The sequence below is a fragment of the Microtus pennsylvanicus genome, chromosome 13, assembly GCF_037038515.1.
Source record: "Microtus pennsylvanicus isolate mMicPen1 chromosome 13, mMicPen1.hap1, whole genome shotgun sequence".
In the NCBI taxonomy this organism is placed as follows: Eukaryota; Metazoa; Chordata; class Mammalia; order Rodentia; family Cricetidae; genus Microtus; species Microtus pennsylvanicus.
In genome coordinates, this window is record NC_134591.1 from 74,652,351 (window position 1) to 74,679,487 (window position 27,137).

Below are 27,137 nucleotides of genomic sequence, written 5' to 3' on the forward strand. Positions count from 1 at the left end.
TCTCACGAAATTTTAAAGTTTTTCAAGCTTCCAGTTTCTTATGTCATCTGAACATCACAACACAGAAGATTCATTTCAAACATTGGGGGTGGTTGGGAATATCGTTCAGTACAGATAGTCCTTGTATTCATTGCACATGATTTTCTGTAGGTCTTTGTCCCATTAAACACTGTATCATTTTACAGAACACCAAAGGAAAACTATCAGTTTGTATTGGCTTTAATTTTTTCCGTGGATGAAGTCAACAGGGACCCTGATCTTTTACCAAATATGTCTTTGCTATTTCAAATTTTGTCAAAGGGGTGTAAGACTATACAATAAAATCGCAGTTGCCTTCAATATATTCAAGATACTGATTATATATATCCTAATTATCACTGTAAGAAAATGAAGACCTGTATAGTTATGATTACAGGACCAAACTCGGTAGTATCTTCTATGCATTGGAAACTCATGGACAGCTTCCTTCCTCAGCAGGTAAGCTTTTGTGTGGTGGGAGTTTGCAAGAAATCCTGTCTCCCTTGTTGCCATTCTCAGGTGCTAAGAAAAATGTGAGAAGGAGAGGCCTACACTTATTTCAAACTGTTTAGTCCTTGGGTACTATTCAGAGACTTTAGGGGACTTCTGTATTTACAGTTTATAATTTAGATGAGGGAAGATGTAACAGAAGGAGGGTGTTTTAGAACTCTTTGCAGAAAAGTGTGTTTAACAAGTCCTTAGCAGTGCGTGCTACCTCATGCTGCTCTGTTTCCTAGTTCCTTCAGCTTACCTACGGACCCTTCCATCCTACCCTGAGTGATCATGTACAATTTCCTTTTCTGTATCAAATGGCCCCTGAGGACACATCTCTACCCCTGGCCATGGTCTCCCTCATACTTCACTTCAGCTGGAACTGGGTTGGGCTGACCATCTCAGACAATGATCAGGGTATCCAATTTTTCTCATATTTGAGAACAGAGATGGAAAAAAGTATATTCTGCTTTGCCTTTGTGAACATGATTCCGCTCAACATGCATTTGTACATGTCAAGAGCTGAAGTGTATTATAACCAAATCTTGACGTCATCCTCAAATGTTGTTATCATTTATGGTGAAACAGATAGTACTCTATCTGTCAGCTTTAGAATGTGGACATCTCGAGGTTTACAGAGAATCTGGGTCACCACGTCACAGTTCGATGTCACTACAAGTAAGAGTGACTCCTTGCCTGAATTGTTCCATGGGACTCTAGCATTTGCACACCACCATGCTGAGATTTCTGGTTTTAAAAATTTTATCCAGTCAAAGAATCCTCTCAAATACTCAGATGAATACCTGGCAGGGCTGGAGTGGATGAACTTTAACTGTGGAGTCTCGGCTTCTATGTGTAAGACACTGAGGAACTGCTCATCCAACAGCTCATTGGAATGGCTGATTGCACAGACATTCGACATGGCTTTTAGTGATGACAGCTATGACATATACAATGCTGTGTATACTATGGCCCATGTCTACCATGAGATGCTACTTCAGCCAATGGGCAATCAGGAAGTACACTTGCCTAACTGCCTGAAGGTGATATTTCTATTTGATAGTATTCATTGTTTTCTATATCAGTCTTTATTAGAGTCTCAGCTGTCCCATTCTAGTGGGTTAGGATATATTTCCCCATTTGGAAAGATTTTTGAACATTTTTTCCTCTTGAGGAAGTAAATTTAGAGGTTTGGAAAATCTCAAATGCAAACATTGTGGGCTGGGAGACACAATTTCTCAATGAAAATCAATGATTCTGTTATAGAGCACCTGACTATCTTCACCCCTGTTGTAATACTGGAAACATAGGAGTCTTCTTTATTAATCCTCTCCATGATAAAAAGATGAACTTTTGTTCCTTAATTGTCAGATATGTGGTAATTAGTGTAGGGCATCATTTGCACAGGTGTTCTAAACTGATTCTGCCCCAACCCTCTGGAAAACTCAAGTGTATGTTAATGGATGGTTCTTATAGTGGATGGGTGGATGATTGTAGGTTTCTCTGTTCTTTCTGGGTATGTTGATTGGATGTTAAATATGTGTTTATATCTATCTGCATATCAGCCTGTCTTTATAAGTGTGAATAAATTGTTTTTTTTTTTTTTTTTTTTTGCCAATTTGTTTCTCTATGGGTGGGTTTCTGTGTGTCTCTCTCTGTTGCGGGAGGTCCTTCCACTCCTCCAGCCAATAGCCGCTGAGATACCAGCCCATTGGGGCATGGTCTCTCTCTTTAAAAAAGTGGCCACTTCCCTCCTTTCTCTCTCTTACTTCCTGCTCCGCTTCCAGTGACTAGACTCCCTTCCTGATTGCGCAGAGGGCTGTTGTCTGGGACAGTGTTCTGTAAGTTTTTTCCCCTTTAAATAAATAACCATTCTATTAATCATAATTCCAAACTGGTGTGGGATTGTTTGTGACTTACGCCTTCACCTTCATCTGGCGCCCAACGTTTGTTTTTTTTAAAATATTTATTTATTTATTATGTATACAATATTCTGTCTGTGTGTATGCTTGCAGGCCAGAAGAGGGCACCAGACCCCATTACAGATGGTTGTGAGCCACCATGTGGTTGCTGGGAATTGAACTCAGGACCTTTGGAAGAGCAGGCAATGCTCTTAACCTCTGAGCCATCTCTCCAGCCCCCAACGTTTGGTTTTAGGACCCCTCCTTCCCCTTCTCGGCTGCCTGCCACCAGCTCGGCTTGGTGTGAGCCCTCCCTCCCTCAGCCGCGGCCTGTGCCTTGCAGCCTGTGCCTTGTGTGTGGAGCCAGCAGTTTAACATAAATTATCAAGCAGTGGCTTTTCTTGCTGCAGTTCTTTATATTTTCCCTTTAGACACCTCAGATTGACTTCAAGTCCCCAGGCACCCTATCGTTTGCCTCCCCACGTGGATTTAAACTCCTCAGGCCCGTGTAGTTTGCTCTGTTCTGAGTCATTTTTAAATCTCCCTTGCAAGTGCAGTGCTTGAGTGGTGCGAACGAGAGCACAAGCAGTTGCCAAAAGCTGCAACCCCTCGGGGCGACTCTCTCATGTGGAGGCATAAGCGGCTTCCAGGTTGCTCTTCTCTACCCCTGTATTCTGGGTTTCTGGTTCCGTCTATGGAATTGATTTAATTACATTTACTTTGTTAAGAAACTCGCATTTTCTAGTTTTTAACATCTACTAAGGCGGACACTGAAACAAGACCCCCTTTTTGTCGTGACTCGGCAACAGCGCCACCTGCTGGATAATAGGCAATATGGCAGTTTTCGTTTCTAACACAAATTTTACTGCTTTGTTTACTAATACAACGGATTACATCATACAAGGTTTATATGATTATGGGGATACCATAATTTGCTTGTTACTAGGTTTCAGTTTTCTTTTCCATATTCTATCATTAAGGAAGAATATGGCACTCTTAAGAACGATAGAATCTTTACAGACTAATAATGAACAGAAGAATATGGCACTCCTAAGAACGATAGAATCTTTACAAACTAATAATGAACAACTAATTGACAGGATTAAAATTATTGAAAATCAGAGGTTATCTGAACAAGTGGATACTATAATAGACAAAATTGCTTCCATATCCAAGGGTACTAGAAAGTTACCTGAAAGGGTTCAGGCTGTTGAATTTGACGTTCAGACGTTATCACAAAGTTTTGATAAGGTAACAGATAGAATGTACCTCCAAGATGGGAATCTACATGATATACAAGAAAAGTTTAGGGAGGACATGTCATCTTTGAAGGAAAAAATTAAAGCTTTGGAATCACAGGTGCAGAATGGGGACCAAGAAATTGATACCTCAGTGAAATCACTAGAAACATATACAGGTCAGGAGATTCAGGATATAAGAGAGACAATGATAAAAAGGTTTGAAAAGATTGAAGAAATTATTGGAGCTGGTGAACAGAGTAAGGAGGCACAAGGACAGGATACAATGCCGCCACCAGCTATTAGAACTGGCTTACCCAGGGTCTTAGCGACATACCCTATACTTAATTCTGACAAAGCGTCAACTTCTAAAGGCTCAAAGAGAGTCAAAAAAGCTAGATGGACGCCAATAGCAATGAATGATCTGAAAGAAATTAAGCAAGCTATTGTTAATTTTGGCTTGCACTCTGCATATGTTAGGGAAATGATAAGGACTTGGGCTTCTAATGCTAGAGCTACCCCCCATGATTTACATCAGTTAGTGTCTGCAGTTTTAGATAATGGACCTTCCTTGATGTTTGGAATCTATTTCAGAGAAGAATCCAAACATATGGAACAGCAAGGAAGAGCAAAAGGTGTGGAGGTTTCCCAAGATCAAATTCTTGGTGCAAGAGAATATGCTGATCCACAGGTCCGAGCTCTTTATGATGAAGTACTGTGTCTATGTCACCAAGCAGCTTTAAATGCTTGGAATAGGATACAAGATCCAGCAAAAAGGGTTGAATCATATACCAGGATTAGGCAGGGACAGAGAGAACCCTTTATTGACTTTTTGCAAAGATTAATTAAGGCTCTGGACATAGGGGTAACAGACCCAGAAGCTAGATGAATACTTCTTGAATTTCTAGCTTTTGAGAATGCAAACATAGATTGCAAAAAGATAATTGAGCCTTTAAAGTCTAGATCGGCAACTATGGATGAATGTATTCAGCATATGATGAATGTTGAGATGTTTAGCTATAATGATGAATCTTAGGTAGGAGAAGCGATTTCCAAAGCAATGAGGAGACATCAAACTGCCAGGTGTTTTAATTGTGGTAAAATAGGACATCTGAAAAGGGATTGCAGGCAAAGAATTTCTAGGAATAATATCTCCTCTGGGAATGACAAAAATAGGAGACCTCGGCCTTCAGGTATATGTAGGAGATGCTTTGAAGGCCAGCATTGGTCCAACAAATGCAGGTCAACAACAGACAGACAGGGCAATCCGATATCATCAGGAAACTCCTTGAGGGGCCTCTTGCAGGCCCCCAAGCCAACAGTGGCCCAGTCATTCCCAGTCACAGTGGAGAACATGCCTCACCAAGAAAATTAAAAGCTCCAATTTCTGCTGTAAAAAGTAATACTGGTCTAAATGATGAATTACACATGGAGGATGAGTCAAAAAACTCATGAGTCAAAAACTCAGTAGGACAGAGTAAACGTATATTTTGGCAGACTTCTATTAACGATCAAACGATCAAAGACCAAAGCTAAGAGTCTGTATAAATGGCACTTTTATTGAAGGCTTATTAGACACAGGTGTGGATGTAAGTATCATCACTCCAGAATCTTGGCATCTGAATTGGCCTCTTCAAGAGGTAGACGTTCAGTTCCTGGGAATTGGAACCCTATCTCATGTAAAACAAAGCACAAGATGGGTTGAATGCATAGGGCCTGAAGGGCAAATAGGAAAACTAAGGCCATATATAGCCAATATTGCAATAAATTTATGGGGCTGTGGCCTGCTACAGCAATGGAATACCCAGATTAACATTCCTGTAGTTCCAGGAACTCATAATTCTGAGAAAGATATGATGAGGTATTATGAAAAAAGGTCACCAGCCATTTAGGCTGTACAAGAAAATACACCAAATACCAAACCTTTAGAGGTACCAACAGCCCTACCTTTAAAATGGCTAACTAAGAAGCCAATATGGATCAAACAGTGGCCTCTAGCTGAAAATAAATTACAGGCATTGGAACAGCTGGTGCAAGAGCAACTAGATGCTCACCATATTGAAGAATCAACCAGCCCTTGGAATTCTCCTGTGTTTGTTGTAAAAAATAAATCTGGTAAATGGAGAATGGTGACAGATTTAAGAGCTGTCAACAAGGTAATTCAACCTATGGGCCCAATACAATCTGAAATTCCTTTGTCTTCTCTATTATCAAAAGGATGGCCTCTTATAGTTATTGATTTGAAAGATTGTTTTTTCACTATACCATTACAAGAAAAGGATAGAGAAAAATTTGCCTTCACAGTGCCTACTTATAATAATTCTCAGCCTAATAATATCAATGGACTATCCTCCCACAGGGTATGCTCAATAGTCCTACATTGTGCCAATATTTTGTAAGTAAGCCATTGGAAATAATTCGTAAACAATTCCCCAAGTCCATCATTTATCATTACATGGATGACATCTTGTTATCTGACTCAAATAAAGATACTTTAGAAAGGATGTTTGAAGTAAAGAAAGTCTTGCCTAGGTGGGGATTACAAATTGCCCCTGAAAAGATTCAAAGAGGAAACTCTATTAATTACCTAGGTTACAGAATAGGGTTAGAGAAAATTAAAATGCAAAAGGCACAAATTAGGAGAGACTGGTTAAAGACTCTTAATGACTTCCAAAGATTGTTAGGAGACATTTCCAGTCTACAACCAGCTATTAGGATAACACCTGATCTAATAGTTCATTTAAACAAAACCTTAGATGGTGATAAAGATTTGAATAGTCCAAGAAAACTGACAGCCAAAGCAGAAAAGGAACTGACAATGATTGAGGAAAAATTACAGGAGGCACATGTGGATAGGGTGAACCCAAATCTTAGCTGCATCCTAGTCATATTGCCTTCCAGAATTTCTCCTACAGGGATTCTAATGCAGAGGGAAGATATTATTTTAGAGTGGATATTTATACCTAATAAACCAAGTAAAAAATTAAAAACTTATGTGGAAAAAGTCTCTGAATTAATTATAAAAGGTAAGCTGAGACTTCGTCAACTAGCAGGTATAGACTCAGCAGAAATTATAGTGCCTTTTACTACTAAAGAAATAAAAAAGTTATGGGAAGACAATGAACCATGGCAAAGAGCTTGTGCTAATTTTTTGGGAGAAATTAATAGCAACTATCCCAAAAGTGGTAGACTTAACCTCATAAAGAGAACTTCTTAGCCGGGCGATGGTGGTGCAAGCCTTTAATCCAAGCACTCTGGAGGCAGAGGCAGGCAGATCTCTGTGAGTTCAATACCAGCCTGGTCTACAGAGCTAGTTCCAGGACAGGCTCCAAAGCCACAGAGAAACCCTGTCTCGAAAAACCAAAAAAAAAAAAAAAAAAAAAAAAAAAAAAGAGAGAGAGAGAGAGAGAGAGAACTTCTTGGATTCTTCCTAGAATTGTACGTGATGCTCCAATAACTGGAGGCCGTACATTCTATACTGATGCAAATAAATCAGGGAAAGCAGGTTACAAGTCAGATGAATTGAGAACAAAACCCTTATAATTCTGTCCGGAAGGCAGAATTATATGCCATTCTTATGGTGCTAAGGGATTTTAAAGAACCTCTTAATATAGTTACAGATTCACAATATGCAGAAAGAGTTATCTTGCATATTGAAACCGCTGAATTTATACCAGATGACACGGAGTTGACTTCATTGTTTATCCAGGTACAAGACATAATCAGGAACAGGCTTTTTCTGATGTACATAACACATATCAGGTCCCATACAAGTCTGCCTGGTCCTCTAGCCCAAGGCAACACTGAGATTGATCAATTATTGATTGGAAGCATGTTGCAAGCCTCAGAATTTCATAAAAAGCATCACGTCAATAGTAAAGGCCTAAAGAAAGAATTTTCCATTACATGGCAACAAGCTAAGGACATTATAAAGAGATGTCCTACTTATTCTTTCTATAATCAAACACCGTTGCCTGCAGGGAGTAACCCAAAGGGTACTAAGGGAAATGAAATCTGGCAGATGGATGTGTTCTGCTTTATGGAATTTAGTAAATTAAAATATGTTCACCACACCATAGACAAGTATTCAGGTTTTCAATGGGCTACTGCCCTGAGCTCAGAAAAGGCTGATTCAGTAATCACACATTTATTGGAAGTTATGGCCATCATGGGTATACCTGCACAAATAAAGACAGATAATGGTCCAGCATATGTATCTAAGAAAATGAAACGCTTTTTTGATTATTATAATATAAAACATATTACAGGTATACCAAATAATCCTACAGGTCAGGCAGTTATAGAAAGATCAAATCGTACTATAAAGGACATGCTGAACAAACAGAAAGGGACAGAAAATACCCCCAGAAATAGATTGCATAATGCTTTATTAACCTTGAATTTTCTTAATGCTAATGAGAAAGGAATGACAGCAGAAGAAAGACATTGGATAATGGAAAAGTCTGCTGAACTAAATCAACCAATTTATTTCAAAGATGTGCTGTCCTCTCAATGGAAGCCCGGAGATGTGCTACATTGGGGAGGGGGTTTTGCTCTTGTTTTCACAGGGGAAGAAAAATTGTGGATACCATCAAAATTAATAAAGTTTCGATTTAAAGAGGAGAAACCTCTTGGAAAGGAGAAATGACAGCTCATCCACAATGATGATATTCATACAGGTGGTAAAAAAAAGATATAGTACGGGGGCAGGGTTCTCTTCTTATCTCTGCAGGAAAACACTCATCTTCAAAAAATTCAAGGGACCCTGGATGTTTGAATACTGACAGATGGAAACTATTTACAACCCAATAAGAATGGGCAAGAAAATCAAACAGGTCTCGTAAGTAAAATTATTCTACTCTTATATTTAAATATGTATTAATGTTCATTTATTTATTAATATATTGAGCTGGTTTTGAAGTTGGACTATGGCTCAGTCCCTCTCCAATTCCAAGCCTGTTGGTAGGAGAAAAACCCAGAGTTTCTGGAGTTTCTGTCTCATGTCAAGAGCCATGATATGGGACAGAAAGAAATATGAGTTTAGAAAACATCTTTGCTTTTCTTCATATCTATCATACTTTTCATCGAATATATCTATCATCCTTTCATTGAATATATATATGTCTATATGATTAATGCTTAAGTTTTTCACAATGAACAATGAGTTTCTCCTGCAGTGACATTTGAAGTTTCCAGGAAGAAGATGGTGCCCCATAACAACAACTCTACCTGGTTGATATGACATCATGATACTGATAGTGCTACTACAAGACCTGTTTTGGGTACCAGCTGCACAAGACAGTTCCAACTTGGTTAGCTGAAATGGTGCACATCTTGTACAACATTCTGGCCAGACCTCCACAAAATACTCAGAGACTATTTGCAATTTTAAAAGACATTGATCTTGAAATTTAACCATCATTTTACTTTCACAGGATCCCCCAGAAAGAACAGAAAGAATGTCGCCCCCATGATGGCTGGAAGTAATTCTAGAGGACGACATCCCCTCTCCCAGTAAAGTTTGCCCTTGGGTTAGGGACATCATTTAGGGGTTGATTATAATTAGTATATGATTGAGGGTTGGGGGAGGAATTTTATAAGCTCGGGGATCATTTGGAGAAGAAAGAGGGATAATGAGATAATAGATTGGTACTTATTGGTACTTGTGAGTTATTGTTTTGAGACAAATACATTGGTATCGATTTTTTTTTTGGTTTTTCGAGACAGGGTTTCTCTGTGGTTTTGGAGCCTGTCCTGGAACTAGCTCTTGTAGACCAGGATGGTCTCGAACTCACAGACATCCGCCTGCCTCTGCCTCCCGAGTGCTGGGATTAAAGGCGTGCGCCACCACCACCCGGTGGTATCGATTCTTATATAGATACAAAGTTAAATTAAATTGACTATTGTATGCATGCATGTTTCTACCTCTGTTTAAAACATTTTTTATGTATTGACATATATTGTATTGATATATATTGTATATATTTACCATATTGCAGTGTACATTTCTACCTCTGATTAAGATACTTATATATTGTTTGTGTATTGATATATATTTACCATATTACAATGTATATTTGTACATTGTTTATATTTGGAGGTCAATATCCTCATTTGTTACACAGTTGTTTATTATCTTAGTCTTTAAGTTAGATAGATATTGAGATTTATATAGATCAATAGTCATCTAAGTTTGACATTTATAATTAGACTAATCAGGTTTTTTAGATACATAGAGATTATACTCAGTATAAATAGATAATCTTCAACCTCTTCAAAGAGCTGCAGAAAATGGCCTTTAATCTAATTCAGAGCTTTGTGATAGTGAGATACAATTGCTCCTGGCAGCACCGATCTATTCCTGAGAGAATGTTGAGCACCAAAGACACTCCACCTGGAGCCTTTGTTTTTGGCAGAACTGGCCTTTGGGCAAAGAAATGCTCATACCTCAACCACTGACAGAGATACAGAGCGTGCATCAATGGATTAAACAGGACTGTCATATCCTGCCAAGACAGGGTAAGATAGTTTTGAAAAGTTTCTTGCCTTTAATAATGGTATGTCAGTTATGTTAGGCCTTAGCCAAAGTTGGTTGCTTCAACGCTGCAAACGTGACTTTGGGTGATTGCCCAGGTAGCTAGTTGTCTCTGTGATTTGTTGCCTGTTTTGGAAGTCATTTTACTGAACTTCCTAATTACCCAGGTAACATTATTTCCCTCCTCAGATCTTCGATGGGGTTGAAGACTATATAAATGCAGTTACTTTTCTCTCATGAATTGGCCAAGTTATTTATTATACAAGACCTAAGCTAGTTAGAATAGGATATTTGTACTTATTGTATATAATTTCGTAGTAGGTTTAGATCTCTCTTACTTAAACAAAAGGGGGATGTGTTGCGGGGGGGGAGGGGGTCCTTCCGCTCCTCCAGACAATAGCCGATGAGATACCAGCTCACTGGGGCGTGGTCTCTCTGTTTAAAAAAGCGGCCACTTCCCTCCTTTCTCTCTCTTACTTCCTGCTCCGCTTCTGGCCTGATTGCGCAGAGGGCTGTTGTCTGGGATGGTGTTCTGTAAGTTTTTTCTCCTTTAAATAAATAACCGTTCTATTAATAATAATTCCAAACTGGTGTGGGATTGTTTGTGACTTATGCCTTCACCTTCATCTCCCTATGTGTATTTGTCAGTGCATGTGTCTACAAGTGCCAAAATGTGTGATTTGTCTGGTTTTGTGGTTGTGCTTGCACTTGTGCATATTTGTGTTACTGGGTATGAGCGTGTTTTGGTGAATGTGTTGTACATATGTGTATCTGTGTTTCTGTTCCTCTGTATGTGTTTCTGTCTGTCTTTGCATTTGAGGATAAATTTGTCTGTGTCAATGTCTCCCTGCATGACTGTTTATATCTGTGTATGTCTCCTTGTGCATATTTATCTATGAATTTGTGAGCATGTTTATAGGCCTGTGTATGTTTTTGTGGTTTCTCTTTCTCTGTGTGTGAGTGCAGAAGTCTGTCTCTGTGTATCTCTATATTCATATTCTTTCTTGGGTTCAGGTGTATGTATGTGTAAATAGTATGTTCCTGTATTATGTATGTATCTATGTATGAATATGAGTCTGTGTATGTATGTGCTTATGAATATTTAATACTTACCATTGCTGTCTTCATGTATGTCTGTGCTTATGTTTGCTAGTTCCTCTGAAAAACATAAAATTTTAGGACTTTTATTATATTTCCATTTACCTACTTGCTTTCATTTGGATTTCTCACCTGGAGACATTCAAGAAAGTTGCATTAAAGATGAAATCAGAATATATTTTCTGACTTTAAGGAAGGGTACATTCACTAAAGAATGCTGCCTGTCTTTCAGATGTACTCCTTACTTAGGAAGACCCACTTCACTAATCCAGTTGGGGACAGAGTGAATATGAACCAGAAAGAAAAATTGCAGCCAGAGTATGACATTTTCCAGATTTGGAATTTCCCAAATGGTCTTGGACTGAAGGTGAAGATAGGAATGTTTAGCCCATATTTCCCACATGGTCAACAGCTCCATTTCTATGAAGACGCTCCAGAGTGGGCCACAGGAAGTAGACAGGTAGGTCTGACGTGATGTGCTGATTTACATTACACAGCAGGAACACTGTCACGTGGGTGCACTTGTACTTCCATGTAACTTAGTAAAAATAGATCGTCACTTTAGGAGCCATTTTCTAGCCTCCTACAAAATGTTTCTTCTTTTTACTTTTTTGATGTGACATTTTATGAATTGTTTCAGGATTTCATACATGTATACTGTGATTTTTATCATATCAGAACACGTTTCAAGCTTTTAAAATAAATAGCAACCTGGTGGTTACCACTATTAAATTTTATTTCCTGCAACTGAGAGATACTCTGTTGGTCCCATTCTGATAACTACAAAGGGGTTTTCCTCTTTTCTGCTGCACCTCTGACACAGATGCTGAGAGACTGAGGCTAATTGTAAGAGATGAGTAAAATAAACATATGCCAATCATTCATTTTTATTATATAATTTGCTTTAAGCATTTTTGCCAACATGTTCTAAATTGCGAATACATCTAGCCCTGCATTGCCATAACATCTTTTGACCCATTTAGAAACCTTATGAATTGTAATCTTGTTTTATCTTTCTGTCTTTTTCTTTTCTGTTGGTATAAGTTTTATCTGCATGTAGTCTGTGCAGTACTGGAAGGTGTGGTGCATATGCATGTCAGAAAAATGTTTTTGATTTCCACGAAACCGGAGACAACTTGGTTCTACACAGGGTGAACTACAAATGAATCTTGCATCTGCTCATGAGGAGCAATTGTTATTGACAGCTGAGCCGTGTCTCTAGCACTGAAGCTTATACTGTAAAAGAAATTTCTCACTAGAGGAACATTTCTTGGTCCCATGAATTCTTTCATAGTTCACCCAAAACAAACAAGTGTGTATCTAGTTTCCTTATCTCTTTGTGTGGAGGTATTAGTAGTAAAGAAATGTGCTTCTGGAAATTTATAAATGGTATATTCTTCTATGGGTTCTATGTATGTTATAGATAAGAATTCTCATGAAGGTGATTTTAAGATATCTCAATCAAACTCCCAAACTACAAAGTGGCTAGAACTTTAAAGGAGTTGACTTCAAGAGAGACTTCAAGCTTCATCTGAAGTTATATCTCAGGTTGCCCAGGTAGTATGAGATCTACAGTTAATATCCTTTCTCAGAGTGATGAGGAGAGTCATTCTCAGGGAAAAGGACATTTGATCTGAAGGTTTAACTACTGAACTACATGTCCATTCAGAGAGCAGCAATGGAATTTCACATGTGTTGTAAGTTAGCCTCCCTTGAGCATTATGAAAAGATCCACTGAAGGAATCCAGAGGATTACGAACTATGCAACCAGGGCTATACTCCTAGGTATGCAAATTTCAATACACAAACAAGTGAAGAAACTATGAAGACATCCATGCAACAAATATTAGAGTCAGAAGTTTAAACAAGAGTGTGTTCAATGATATACTGAACAAAAACTTCAAAGATGACATTGAAAGTCAAACAACCTCCAGAACAAAGCAAGGAGTTCACAAAACTTACACACAATATGGAACTGTGTGAGCATGTGACAGATACATCCCAAAAGGTACAAAATAATAAAAAATTCAAACTAAAATATGGAAAGGAAAGACAAATGAAATCATTTAAAAATATCAGTGAAAAGTCTCACCAACAGAATACTTCAAGATGATGACAGGGTGGCAAGTCTCAAAGACCAGGGTGAAAATAGAGGTCTGAAACTATGACGAAGATAAAAATAAGAAAAAATAAAAGAAGTGCGAGACCAATAGGATAAAATTAAACGATCCAATTTTTAACCTATTGCCAGAAGAGAAGGATACACCATAAGCATCAACAGTATATTCAATAATATGTAACAGTGACTTTCCAGAATACCATGGGACATGTGGCTATCTAGAAACAGGAGGCATTTAAATACAAAACACATTATATCAGAAGAGAACCTTCCCCTGATATAGTTTACTTTGAATTCAAAATAACAGGACTCGGGAGGCAGAAGCAGGCGGATCTCTGTGAGTTCTAGGCCAGCCTGGTCTACAAGAGCTAGTGCCAGGACAGGCTCCAAAGCTACAGAGAAACCCTGTCTCGAAAAACTAAAAAAAAAAAAAAAATAACAGGACAAAGAGAAGAAGTTGAAGGTCAGGAAAGAAGTGCATTTCATAGAAATTCCCCACCTGGATTACAGTAGATTTTTTCATGAACTCTCTGAAAATGGGACAGTATCAGTAACAGAATTGAAGCAGTTAGATTCATAACTGCCAAACCCCAAATACTCTACCCAACAAAGTTCTCTGTCATAAATGAAGGAGACTGTGTTGCCTCCTCTTGAGTATCAAGTTGACAGTATTTAGAATTCAATGAAACCCAAATATGCAGAGCAAAACTGAAAGGGATTTTTGCTTAATGTGAAGTGGGACGATCCACTTCTTATGCATATCTTATCTTTGAGATAGGAAATAAACACCTTACAAAGAGGAGGAGTGATGCATGCCTTTAATCACAGAACTCTTGAGGCACAGGTAGGTCGATCTCTGAAGTGGGGGACAACCTGGTCTCCACAGTGAGATCCAGGACAGCCAGGGTGAAAGATAAACTTTGTAGTTAAAAACAAAACAAAAAATAAAGGAAAAGAAGTATGATATATAGAAAGGAAGGCCAACGGACTGAAAGAGAGACAGAGACAGAGACCGAGAGAGACAAAGAGAACCTGCTATTAATTGAGATCTTTTAAGTGTGGAAAGTAGTTTTTTATCTGGATTTTCAGTTGGGAAGACACAACTTTAATCCAGATCATTTCATTTAGGAAAATCCACCACTTATCCTGGATACACCCTTTGCTGGAATCACATATAAGGAAATAAAAAAAGAAAACATTTGCTCTTTGTCTGCTTGTTCCCAAGTTCATTATTTCACTGGCATTAAGGGTATTTCTTTGGAATTCCAGTGTATAATGGAGATCAGCTGAGGCATTAAGCCTCATGGACTGAGAAGTTGTTGGATTCTTGAACTTTCCATTCATATCCAGCAATTATTGGGTTAGCTAGATCACAAGACATTCTAATAAATTGCATATCTGTATATATAGAGGAGAGAGCCGGAGATAGAGACAGAAACAGAGACAGTTCTGTTCTGTAAGTTTGTTACTCCTAAAAATCGTAACTAATACAGAGAGAGAGCAAAATTCAATGATGAACACAAATTATTGGAATTCACAACCATTCTAACACTATTATGGAAGACCCCTGAAGAACTAATAGAACCTCAAAAATAAGATAAATACAAGTGATCAAAGTATATAAAGACAGCACTAGAACACCACACAGATAAACAACTATTAAAAGTATCAAATATTGCAATAACAACAATGAGCAATTACAATTAGTTAATAATTATCAATACCAATTTACTGTTAATCTTCCCATTCTCTAGTCAAAATACATAAACATCAAGGTTGGCAATAACCCTTCCATAACCCATTAAGCAAATATCCAACCTCATTCTGCAAAAAAGAAAATTAAACAAAAAAAGCACAAAACCTCAACGAGACAACAGAAATATCTGCTCCTCTGGTAAAGATGACTGCATTTCAGAGATACAAGTTTGGTTCAACATATACAGATGTAAACGTGGCACATATATAGACTCATGGATACAACTAGAGGACCATCCAAATATGTGCAGAAAGTGCACATAATAATTTCAGCATTCATTCAGAGTGAAAATAAAAAAAAACAGACACAAAAGAAAGATCACATCTTGACTAAATCAGGTTTTCTTTTGATTAATTAATATTTTACAGCCCAGTCACTTTAGAAATGATTTCTGTGACAAAGCATTTGACAACATTATCCTACATGAAGAGAAACTCAAGAATTTCCATTAAAATCCTAAGTTAGGTCAGTTGTATATTGAGGTACATATATTAATCAAAACTTTTGGGAGACAGAGACAGTCAAAACCCTGTCTTTTTATGGCAAGTCTGGCCTACATAGCAAGTCCAAGCCAGCTAAAAATGCATATGGAGACCACACCTCAAAATACACGGGCAAAAAGTAGACAAGTATATACATCTTCTCTACTCTCATTAAAAAATAGTCCTTAATATTTTAGTAAGTATAAAAGGAAATTGCAACCATGAAAAACAAAAGAAGAGAAGGAATATGTCCATTGGTGGCATACATGTTTAACCCCAGCATTCAGGAGCTGAATATGCAGAAGAGGCATAGCCTTGTGGGATCTAGGTCAGCCTAGTCTATAGAAGGAGTGAGGTCTAAGACCACTACACTGTGAAAACAAAGGAATGTTTGTCCCTAACCATATTGTTGAGAATATGAATGAGCCTGTGCATCCTGTGCACACTGCAGTCTCAACACTGAACTCAGCACTAAACAGAGCATGCAATGTGAGGCTGCAGTATTAGCAGCTTTCTGAAGCAGCAGAAAGAGCCCTATCACCAGGTTTTTAATGATATGAAGATATTTGATTTTAAACTTTAAGAAATCATTCAATTAATTTCAAGTTATTTAACTTTTATCCATGTTCTGCAGTGTCTGCAGCCTGTGTCAGGCACTTTATTCTCAGGAAACACTCCACCTTCCAGCTCAGTGCACATCAACTCAGCAATTCATCGCTAAAAATGCACCAGGCTCTACCTATTCTTCTATTTTTTTATACTATGTCATGCTTTGCAGGATGATTTTAGTGAAGTTCATGTGTGCTATCTCAGATTTGATTTCTCCATTCGTCCCAGCTTGCTATGCTATTGCTGTGGTTAAACAGACCATAAGCAACCTGAGAAGGGGAGGCTGGTTTGACTCATGGGTTAGAGTTGAGGGAAGACAAGGCAGGAATCTGAAGACTGCAACTAAAGTACAGATCCTGAAGGAGCACTGCTTCCTGGCTTCTTCCACTTGAATTCTCACACAGCCTGCCTAGGGGACAGAACTGCCCACAGTGGACTGAGCATCCTCCATCAAATACCAATGAGTAAAATGCTTTGCAGTTATGGTTACAGGTTAACAAAATGGAATGAAGTTTTTGGTTAAGGTTCCCTCTATATTTTAAATAAACTTTGTGTCAAGTTGCAAAAATTAATTAGAAAAAAATTATTTTTTTAAGTTTTTTTTAATTTATTTATTATGTATACAATATTCTGTCTGTGTGTATGCCTGCAGGCCAGAAGAGGGCACCAGACCCCATTACAGATGGTTGTGAGCCACCATATGGTTGCTGGGAATTGAACTCAGGACCTTTGGAAGAGCAGGCAATGCTCTTAACCTCTGAGCCATCTCTCCAGCCCCAGAAAAAAATTCTTTGCATGCTCTGTCATGTTTATTTGTCCAGAGTGAACAACTCATTCTTCTTCCTAAATTTCCAGCAATGTGACACTATCAATTTTATATTAAATTGTTTCTACACTTTCACATAAATTGGCATTCTATAATATGCTAAGTGAAATATGGTCACTCTTTGGTATATATAATATAAAATTATTGATATTTTATCAAGGTAATTTATAGTAGTTATATAATGAATAGGCAGATCTCCTAATAACATCATTTGTCTGATTTTCCTCAGATGCCGCCCTCTGTGTGCAGTGCTGATTGTGGTCCTGGATTCAGAAAGTTCAGGAAGGAGGGAATGGCAGCCTGCTGTTTTGATTGCAGTCCTTGCCCAGAAAATGAAATTTCTAATGAGACAAGTGAGTATTTACTGCCAAGATAAACTCTTCACATTGATCATCCTCTCTAACATACACACGGATGATCAAAGGGTCTAAAATCTGCTACATAGATAGAATATACCCCTTTCCTAAGTTAGATTTATTGGAATGTGATCAATATCAATGCCCCTTTAAGTCACACTGTTTGTTATGACATACATCTTTGACTCACTGAAAATTCATGGCATATGTCAGTTTCTCAAAGAAACAGTTTTGATATGCAAACTGCAGTGTGAGAGAAATCTGAACAAGGTCCTTCCTAGTGATTGTATAATCTAATTGCATGTGTGTATGTGTCCCTACAGACATATAGGCACCATGTACGTAACTGCATGTGTGTATGTGTCCCTACAGACATTTATAGGCACCATGTACATTGAAGAAGCAATGGGGATTGGAAGAGGACATCAGATCCACTAAGCTCTGGTGTGGGAAGTCCTTCTCACAGCCTCTCACTATAGAACTCTGTTATGTGGGTGTTAGGAACCAATTGCAAGTTCTCTGTATGGTTAATGAAAAAAGGAATAATTACTTGTACAGTTAAATCAGACACAGTTAAATATGAGACAGAAGACTTTATATAATATCCAGAGACCCTCTTTTCAAAGGATCAATGTGATTTGAACTCTATGGAATATTGATAAGTACTAACACATGATATAGAACATATCTGGAGTCCTACATTCAATATTTTTATGTATAGCACCCACTTAATAATGTCACAAATATCATATTAAAACAGTTTGATATGAAAGTACCTTAGTCACAATTATCTGAATGGTGTTGTTACGTACAAGCTCTTATTAGTCAAATGATATTTGTTTAGTGTTGGGTATATACAGATGACATTTGTTTTTCTCTATGGTTCTCACCCCATGTAATAAAATAAAAGTCTTTAAAGCATATTTATGGCCAATAATATGGCAAAGTAATTAATTCCCTTGCTACTACAGCTAATTATGAGTTCAACCCCAGGACTCATGTAATAAATAGAGGTAATGAACTTCTAGAAACTGTCTTCTGACTGTTGGGGGAGACTGCATGTTCATCCCAACTGCCCAGACTTGAAATAATTATATAGAAACTGTATTCATTCAATCACTATTTGGCCCATTATGTTTAGCTTCTAATTGAGTGACTCTTACATAATAATTTAACCTATTTCTATTTATATGTAGAATATAAATACTATTGTTATAAATATAAAGCCATATTTATATGGCCGTGGCTTACTGGGTAAAGTTTTCAACCATCTGTCCCTAGCAGCAGCTCCATTGCTTCTCTCTCGTTCTACTTCCTTTCTCCCAGCATTCTGCCTCGCTTTACCTGACTACGTCTATTCCCTGCGCAGGCCCAAAGCAGTCCTTCATTCATTATCCAATCAAAGCAACACATAAACAGAAGGACCTCCCAAACCATCTGGCCTCTATGCACTCAGACATACAAGATACACCAAAGGAATAAACAGCATCTAATGAATTGGCTTTTTTTTTTTTTTGGTTTTTCGAGACAGGGTTTCTCTGTGGTTTTGGAGCCTGTCCTGGAACTAGCTCTTGTAGACCAGGCTGGTCTCGAACTCACAGAGATCCGCCTGCCTCTGCCTCCTGAGTGCTGGGATTCAAGGCGTGCGCCACCACCGCCCGGCATGAATTGGCTTTAAATGAAAAAATTCATAAGAGTAAATGGCATTTACTGTGCTATCACTCTTACTTGAGTATTCTTCTGTTCTTGTCCTCATGGTGCTAGATCTGTATCTATTTCCCCCTTGAGTACGCTCTGGGTCTGTATCTCACAGAAAAGGAAGAAGGAAGGAGCTTGTCTGTTCACAAATTGATGGCATCAAGATGTAGGGCTTTTTTATGCTAAATATGTAGAGAGGATTCTACCCTCCGTGATAGAGTTACTGCTCCTCTTCGACATTTGTTTTCATTGTTATTTATTTGCTAGCTTGTTTTAAGTAAGCTCATAGGATGGTGGGTGTTTTTTCATTTATTTATTTCATACACCAACCATAGTTTCTCCTTCCTCCTCTTTTTTCAATCCCTTCTTTTCCCCCACATCCACTCCTGTCTCCATTCAGAAATGATGAGGCCTTCCATGGAAGCCAACAAAGCCTGGCATGCCAAGTTAAGGCAGAAGCTAGACCTTTCCTTTTTTATTGGACAATCCATCCCACTACAGGGAATATGTTCCAAAAGTCCAGTTCATGTGCCATGAATAGATCCTGGCTCCGCTGCTAGGAATCCCATAAACAGACCAGCCTACACAACAGTTAGACACATGCAGAGTGCCTAGGAGAGTCCTATGCTAGCTCCCTAGGTGTTGGTACAGATTCCATGAACTCCCTTGAGCTCAGGTCAGTTATTTCTGTGGGTTTCCCTGTCATGATCTTCATCCTCCCCTGTTGACTGAGGTTTCTGTCCTGCCAAGTTCCCTCAGTCATTAATTCCCAAAGAAATACACAGAGGTCTACATTAGTTATTAACCTATTGTCTCAGTATCTAATGCTCTTCTTATTAACTAATTCTTATAACTTATATTAACCCATTATTCTTGTCTATGTTAGCCATGTTTCTCAGTGCCTTTTTCGGCCAGACAGTCACATCTTGCTTGCTCTGCACCATGTTACGACTGCAGACTGAGAATTCCTTCTTCCCTGAATTCTTGTTGCCGTGCCTCTACTTTCTGCACCCCACCTACACTTCCTGCCTGGCTACTGGCCAATCAGTGTTTATTTAAAATAAAATGGACAGGGTACAGACCATTGTCCCACAACGCTTCCCTTGCTCATATAATCCCTCCTCCCTATCTTCCCTGGTTTCTGTACACTGCCATTTTGACTCACTGACAGTCTCCTGCCACCAACCAACCCAGCTTGGTATGGGGTTCTTGTGGGACATGGCTGCTGGAAGACCAGGTGGGATATGATTTGGTGGTGACAAACAGAAACAAACACAGAGGCAGTTTGAATCTGAGTGTTTTTTATTGTATATATTTCAGTTAGTAAGTCTTGAATAGTTTCTTACATATTTTTGATTGTTTTTTCTTGGTTTTCTTAAGGGATTTGCTAATGTCTTCCTTTTTTTTTTTTTTTGGTTTTTCGAGACAGGGTTTCTCTGTGGTTTTGGAGCCTGTCCTGGAACTAGCTCTTGTAGACCAGGCTGGTCTCGAACTCACAGAGATCCGCCTGCCTCTGCCTCCCGAGTGCTGGGATTAAAGGCGTGCGCCACCACCGCCTGGCTTGTCTTCCAAATTTTTTTCTGTCTTTTCCTCCATTTTGTGAGGTAATGTCTCATTTCTGCTTTAAGAGTCTCAAACATTCCAATGAAGTTATTTTTTAGGTCCTTTTCTTCTGCTTCATCTGTCTTGCTGTTGAAGGGTCTCTAGATTTTACTGGTGTATTGTGCTTTATGGTGTTGCATGTACTCTCACCTTGTCTACTCATCTTTTATTCTAAATAGTATGGTTTGGGCTGTCTGTGACTCTGGTCATTAATCTAGGTGCCAGTGGATCCAAGGCTCAGATGGTTGTTCCTTGTGGGACATTCATTACCATGGGTCTAGTTACCCCATTGGTCACTCCGTGTTCCTGGAGGTCACTCAGCGCTTCTGGGGTTATCCCCTCTCCCATGGATTTTGCTGTCTCAGGCTTGTTCTGGCTTAGGCTGACAACTCAGACCTGTTTCTGTAAATGTTCCTGGTCTGGATCTGCTTCTGCAAAGGACCCTGGCTCAGGGTTTGTCCTGCAAAGGTCTCTGGTTTCTGTCTACCCCTCCAGAGATTCCAGACTTGGGTGTGCCTGGACCCTCAGAGGACCTGTCTCAGGCCTACTCCCTCAGAGATCCCAGACTCACACACAGACCTGCAGGGGTTCTGGGTCATGTCTACTCCCTGGAAGGTCCCAGATTCATGCCCGATTCTGCAGTGGTCTCTGGCTCTGCCCCACTTGGTCAGTGGTTGCTCCCCTGTACCTGCTCCTGTGGAGTTTGCTGTCTCAGCTCTGCTCAAACCCAGGTTGCTGGCTCAGTTCTGCCTCTGCAAATGTCCCTGGTCTAGATCAACTCTTCTACCAAGGCTGGGACACCATAAACTAAGATGAGCTTACTTAATTCTATTCCTGAAAATTTTTATACATGTCTCTCTTTTGCTAGTTCCACTCCCTGTATGCAGCTTTCCATGGCATGTATGTATCTCACAGCTTGGGAATCTCAACATCCTATCATCTCAAAATACAAATGTGACTTCATCTTCACAGATTCACTCAATGAACTCTCACAAGATCTTCACTGAGTTTCTGACTCTGGAAAGTTATGCATTGAAAACAGTAACTGTTTTTTCTGTGTAACATGTTGTGTTTTCCCAGCTTGCCAAAGCTCTCAGTTCATCATCTCCCTGCAGTAGAATCGTCACCACAACACTAGGTTTTCCAAATTCTTTCTGTAGCCACTCACTGCTATGAACTTCCCTCTTAGTTTATACTTTCCTAGTTTCCCATTAGTTTTGGTATGTTGTGGATTCATTTTCATTGGATGCTAGGATGTCTTTAATTTCTTTCTATATTTTTTTTAAATATTTATTTATTTATTATATATAGAATATTCTATCTGGCATGTAAGCCTGCAGGCCAGAAGAGGGCACCAGACCTCATTACAGATGGTTGTGAGCCACCATGTGGTTACTGGGAATTGAACTCAGGACCTTTGGAAGAGCAGGCAATGCTCTTAACCACTGAGCCATCTCTCCAGCCCCTTCTTTCTATATTTTTTTACTTGACCCAGTGATGGTTCAGTTGAGAGCATTTCCATGAGTTTGTACAATTTTTTTGGCTTGTATTGCTTGCTGCTGAACTCTAACTTTAACCCATACTTGTTCCATATAATACAAGGAGTTATTCAAATTTCTTTGTATCTGTTGAGATTCTATTCATGACCAAGTGTGTGTCAATTTTAGATAAGTTTCCATGAGATGCTGAAAAAAAAAGTACGTTCTTTTGTGTTTTGGTAAAAATATTTCACAGTAGTCTCATAAGACCCTTTGAGTCTGATGTGTGATTTAAGCTTTAGAAACGTTTCTTTTAAAATGTTGGCACTCTTGTATTTAGGGAATAGTTGTTCAGAATTAAGACTTCATCTTGATGGATTTTCCTGTGATGAATATAAACTGTTCTTCTTCTCCATCTCTTGTCAGTAATTTTACTTTGAAGGTTTTTTTTTTTAGATATTAGGATAGTTTTACCACCTTGCTTCTTAGATTCATTTGATTGGAAATTTTGTTCCCAACCTTTTACTCTGAGGTAATGTCTGTCTTTGAGGTTGAGGTGTGTTTCCTGTAACCCACAGAAGGATAGATTCTGGTTTCAAATCCATTCTGTTAGCCTATCTCTTTTTATTGGGAAATTGAGTTCATTGATACTATGAAGGGTTAATGATCAGAAATTATTAATTCTTGGTGGTTTTTCGGCCTTGGTGGTGTTAGTGTTTGAATTTCTCTTCTTTTGAGTTTTGCTGTTTTGAGTTATTTATTATCTGTGTTTTCATGGATTTAGCAAGCTTCCATGGGTTGGAATTTTTATTATAGCATTTCTGTATTGCTGGGTTTGTGGATGGGTATTGTTTAAATCTCATTTTGTCTTGAAATACATTGCTTTTTTGTCTATGGTGATTGAGTGTTTTTCTGGGCATAGTATTCTGCACTAGCATCTGTGGTCCTTTATTGTCTGTAAAACATCAGTCCAGGACTTTCTAGCTTGTAGGGTCTCCTTTGAGAAGTCAGGTGTTATTCTGACAGATCTGCCTTTATATGTTTTTTGGCCTTTTTCATCTGTAGCTCTTAAAATTCTTTCTTCATGGTTGTAGGATAAAGAGGCAGCTTTATCTCCATAACCACATTTTTCTTTTTTTAAATAAACATATTTAAGTCAGAAAAAAAATTCTTTCTTCATTCTGTTTGCTTAGTGTCTGATTATTATGGGGTGAGGGGACCGTTTTTTGGTCTAGCCAATTTGGTATTATGTAAGCTTCTAGTACCTTCATACACATGCCCTTCTTTAGGTTGGGATTTTTTTTAATTTTGTTAAATATATTTTCTGTGTCTCTGAACTGAGATTCTTCTCCTTCTATCCTGATTATGCTTAGGGTTGGTCTTTTCATTGTGCCACAGATTTCCTGGATATACTATGATTGGAATTGATTGGATTTAACATTTCCTTTGACTTATGAATCTATTTCCTCCATTGTATCTTTAACATCTGTGATTGTCTCTTCCATCTCTTGTATTCTGTCCATAATGCTTGAATCAGTAGTTCCTGTTCACTTAGCCATATTTTTCATTTCCTGAATTCCATCAGTTTATGTTTTGTATATAGTTCTATTTCAATTTTCAAGTCTTGAATTGTTTCCTTTACCTATTTGACTGTTTGTTCTTGGCTTTATTTGTTTTTTAAGGGATTTATTGATTTCTCCCAATACTTTCTTTATCCTTTTTTGATTTCTTAAGGGAAATTTTTTATTTCCCCTTTAAGAGCCACTACCATTTTCCTAAAGTTATTTTGAAGACTGTTTTCTTGTGTTTCAGCTGTATTGGAATGCTCAGGTCTTACTGTTGAAGGAAATGCTGAGATCAATAGCATTTACATAATGCTCGTTCACTTGTTGAATGTATTCTTGTGTTGGCATTTACTCATCTGTTTTTCTAACAGGTGTGGGTCATGGCAGTGCCTAAGTAGTCTGTTTTCCATCTAGTATGGCTCCTGTCTATGCATGATCTTCAACTGCTGAGTTTGCACTTGTACCTATGCAGTCTTCTAAGGTTACATGGGATTACTGGCCAAGGAGAGAATATTCAGGTGCCTGCTTGCTGCCTGTGGCTGGGCCAGGACTGAAGAGGAATGGACTTCTTTCTTCCTAGAATTCTCCTGTTCTCATTGACCTTCCTTTACTTCCTGTCTGGTTGTCCCACCTATAATTCCTGCCTGGCTACTGGCCAAACAACATTTATTTAAAATATAATTGACAGAATACAAACCATTGTTTCACATCAAGGGTGGGGATGCAGCCTGGAGGCAGATCTCTCAACTGCTTGCCACTCATGGGAACTGCCATGTTGCTGCTTGTTATGAAACATACTGAGGAATAGAGCATCCTTACTATCAGATGACGACACAGCTAAGGGCAAACTTATTTAATTTATTTCATTTTGTTTGCATTTTCCAACATCAAAATTATATTTATATAACCTTCCTTTCTCATTTCCCCCTCCTACTTACACCATATAAACCCAACTGACCTCATATTCACCATCTCTTTTGATACTTTACATGTAAGCACAGACAAATTAGTGATTCTGAAAGGACTGTAGCCATCTACAGTATATGTATATCTCTAACAAACCCTGTCCTTCTCTCACATTCCATTTGCCTTTCTATAAACCATTAGATTACTATGGTTGCTTGAATAAAATTTGCCCCCATGACATCATGGGGAGTGATCCTATTAGGTTATTTGGTCTCTTTGGGGAAGATATGGTATTATTGGATGAAGTGTTACACTGTGGAGGCAGAATATGAGGTTTCATATATGCTTAAGGAACACACAGTGAGTCTGTTTACTTCTGTTACCAATGGATAAAAACAGAATTCAAAGCCCCTTCTATAACTCCAGGTCCATCTGCATACAACCATATCCCAACATGATGATAATAAACTGAACTTTTGACTATAGGACACCCAATTAAATGTTTTTCTTTAAAAGAGTTGTCGTGGTCATCATTTCTCTTCAAAGCAATATAAAACCTAAGACAATTACATTCTCAAAGCTAGTCACCAAGATCTATTGCCTTAATCATCCACTTCCTCCACCTGAGATTGACTATCATTGTCCAGATATCAAAATGTGAGGTCAAGCTAACAAAAATCCTTCATGACTGTCCTAATTAACATGATAATCCAATTTAACACTTTATCCTAAAATGGGGTAACCCTTTTACCTTTATAAATTACCTGTTTCTACTCTAATCAGAGAAAGATTTGTCTTCTTGGTCCAAATATCCACTCCTTCTCTCCTTTGTTCTGTTCCCTTCTCCCTCCTTCTCTATCTCCTGTCTTTCTACTAAAAACATCTTTCAATATAACATGACAAATGATGACATTAACACACATTTAATAGAAAAAAGTAGTGATTGTTTGGATTCATTCCGTGAAGAGATAAGGAATGAGTATTGTGAAATGGAAGTATTGCTATGCAGCATTATCTTTCAATGTCCTCCTCAGCACAAGTGCAGATATTGCAATGCTCATTTCAATACATAATTATTAAAATGTAAAGAAAAATGTTCAAGATTCACTAATCATAGTTTTTTTCTCCATCAGATGTGGATCAGTGTGTAAAGTGTCCTGAGGACCAGTATGCCAATGCAGAACACATCCATTGCATTGACAAAACAGTGAGCTTTCTGACCTATGAAGACCCCTTGGGGATGGCTCTGACCTTAATGGCCTTGTGCTTCACTGCCTTCACATCTGTGGTTCTTGGTATCTTCATAAAGCACCATGACACTCCACTTGTGAAGGCCAATAACCGGAATCTCAGCTACACCTTGCTCGTCTCACTCATCTTTTGTTTCCTGTGTCCCTTGCTCTTTATTGGCCATCCCAGTGCAGCTAAGTGCATCTTGCAGCAAATCACATTTGGAGTAGCATTCAGTGTGGCTGTTTCTACTGTGTTGGCCAAAACAGTGACTGTGCTTCTGGCTTTCAAAGTCACAATACCCGGAAGAAAGATGAGGTTCTACCTGATTCCAAGGGCATCCGATTTCATCATTGTCATCTGTACCCTCATCCAAATTATTCTCTGTGCAATTTGGCTGAGAGTTTCTCCTCCATTTATTGAAATTGATGCCAAGAGTGAACACAGTCACATCATTATTGTGTGTAACAAGGGCTCAATGATTGCATTTCATTGTGTCTTGGGATACCATGGCTCCCTTGCATTAGGGAGCTTCATTGTGGCTTTCTTGGCCAGGAATCTCCCTGACACATTCAATGAAGCCAAGTTGCTGACATTCAGCATGCTGGTGTTCTGTAGTGTCTGGGTCACCTTTCTTCCTGTCTACCATAGCACCAAGGGCAAGGTCATGGTGGTTGTGGAGGTCTTCACCATCTTGGCCTCTGGTGCAGGCTTGCTGGGGTGTATCTTTATCCCCAAGTGCTATATAATTTTGTTTAGACCAGAAAGAAATTCTCTTAAAAAGTTAAAGGAGAAAGCGTCTTCCTGAACAACAATTTCCTAAATTGAAACTGCCAGCTGTAGTTTTGATATGAAACTACTTGTTATGATACAATAAAAGTTGTATGCATTAGCTAGTGACTCGAACTGTTTCTTCTAATGAAGATGTCAAGAATTGACACACATACTACTTTTCTGAACGTAATCTCTTGTAATCTTCTGTTCATCCACTTAATTTACAAGACCTGCCTATTGGACATTGCTGCATTGCAGAAGACTTTTTCTTTCTTTAATATACAATCAGATTTAAAATAAACTAAAAGTCTATCTATTGATGTCTGAGTGAATATGTGTCTTTAACTGCCAGTGAGCATTGAGACTAAAGACTCACATGATCCATCCCTATACTTTCTCCTAAATTCACTATATCTCTATTTCCCTTCAAGAAAGTACAGGACTCCAAGAAACA

The 27,137-nt window shown here is 38.5% G+C and overlaps 1 protein-coding gene across 1 annotated transcript; it reads left to right on the forward strand.

Moving 5' to 3' along the window:
- Window positions 1-201: 201 nt before the first annotated feature.
- On the forward strand, window positions 202-26,732 carry LOC142834493 (vomeronasal type-2 receptor 116-like). Its single transcript, XM_075947217.1, is given in 5 exon segments — window positions 202-477; window positions 756-1,553; window positions 11,515-11,742; window positions 17,304-17,427; window positions 25,813-26,732. Coding segments are annotated over 5 exon segments (2,160 nt in total). The 5' UTR covers window positions 202-387.
- Window positions 26,733-27,137: the final 405 nt, after the last annotated feature.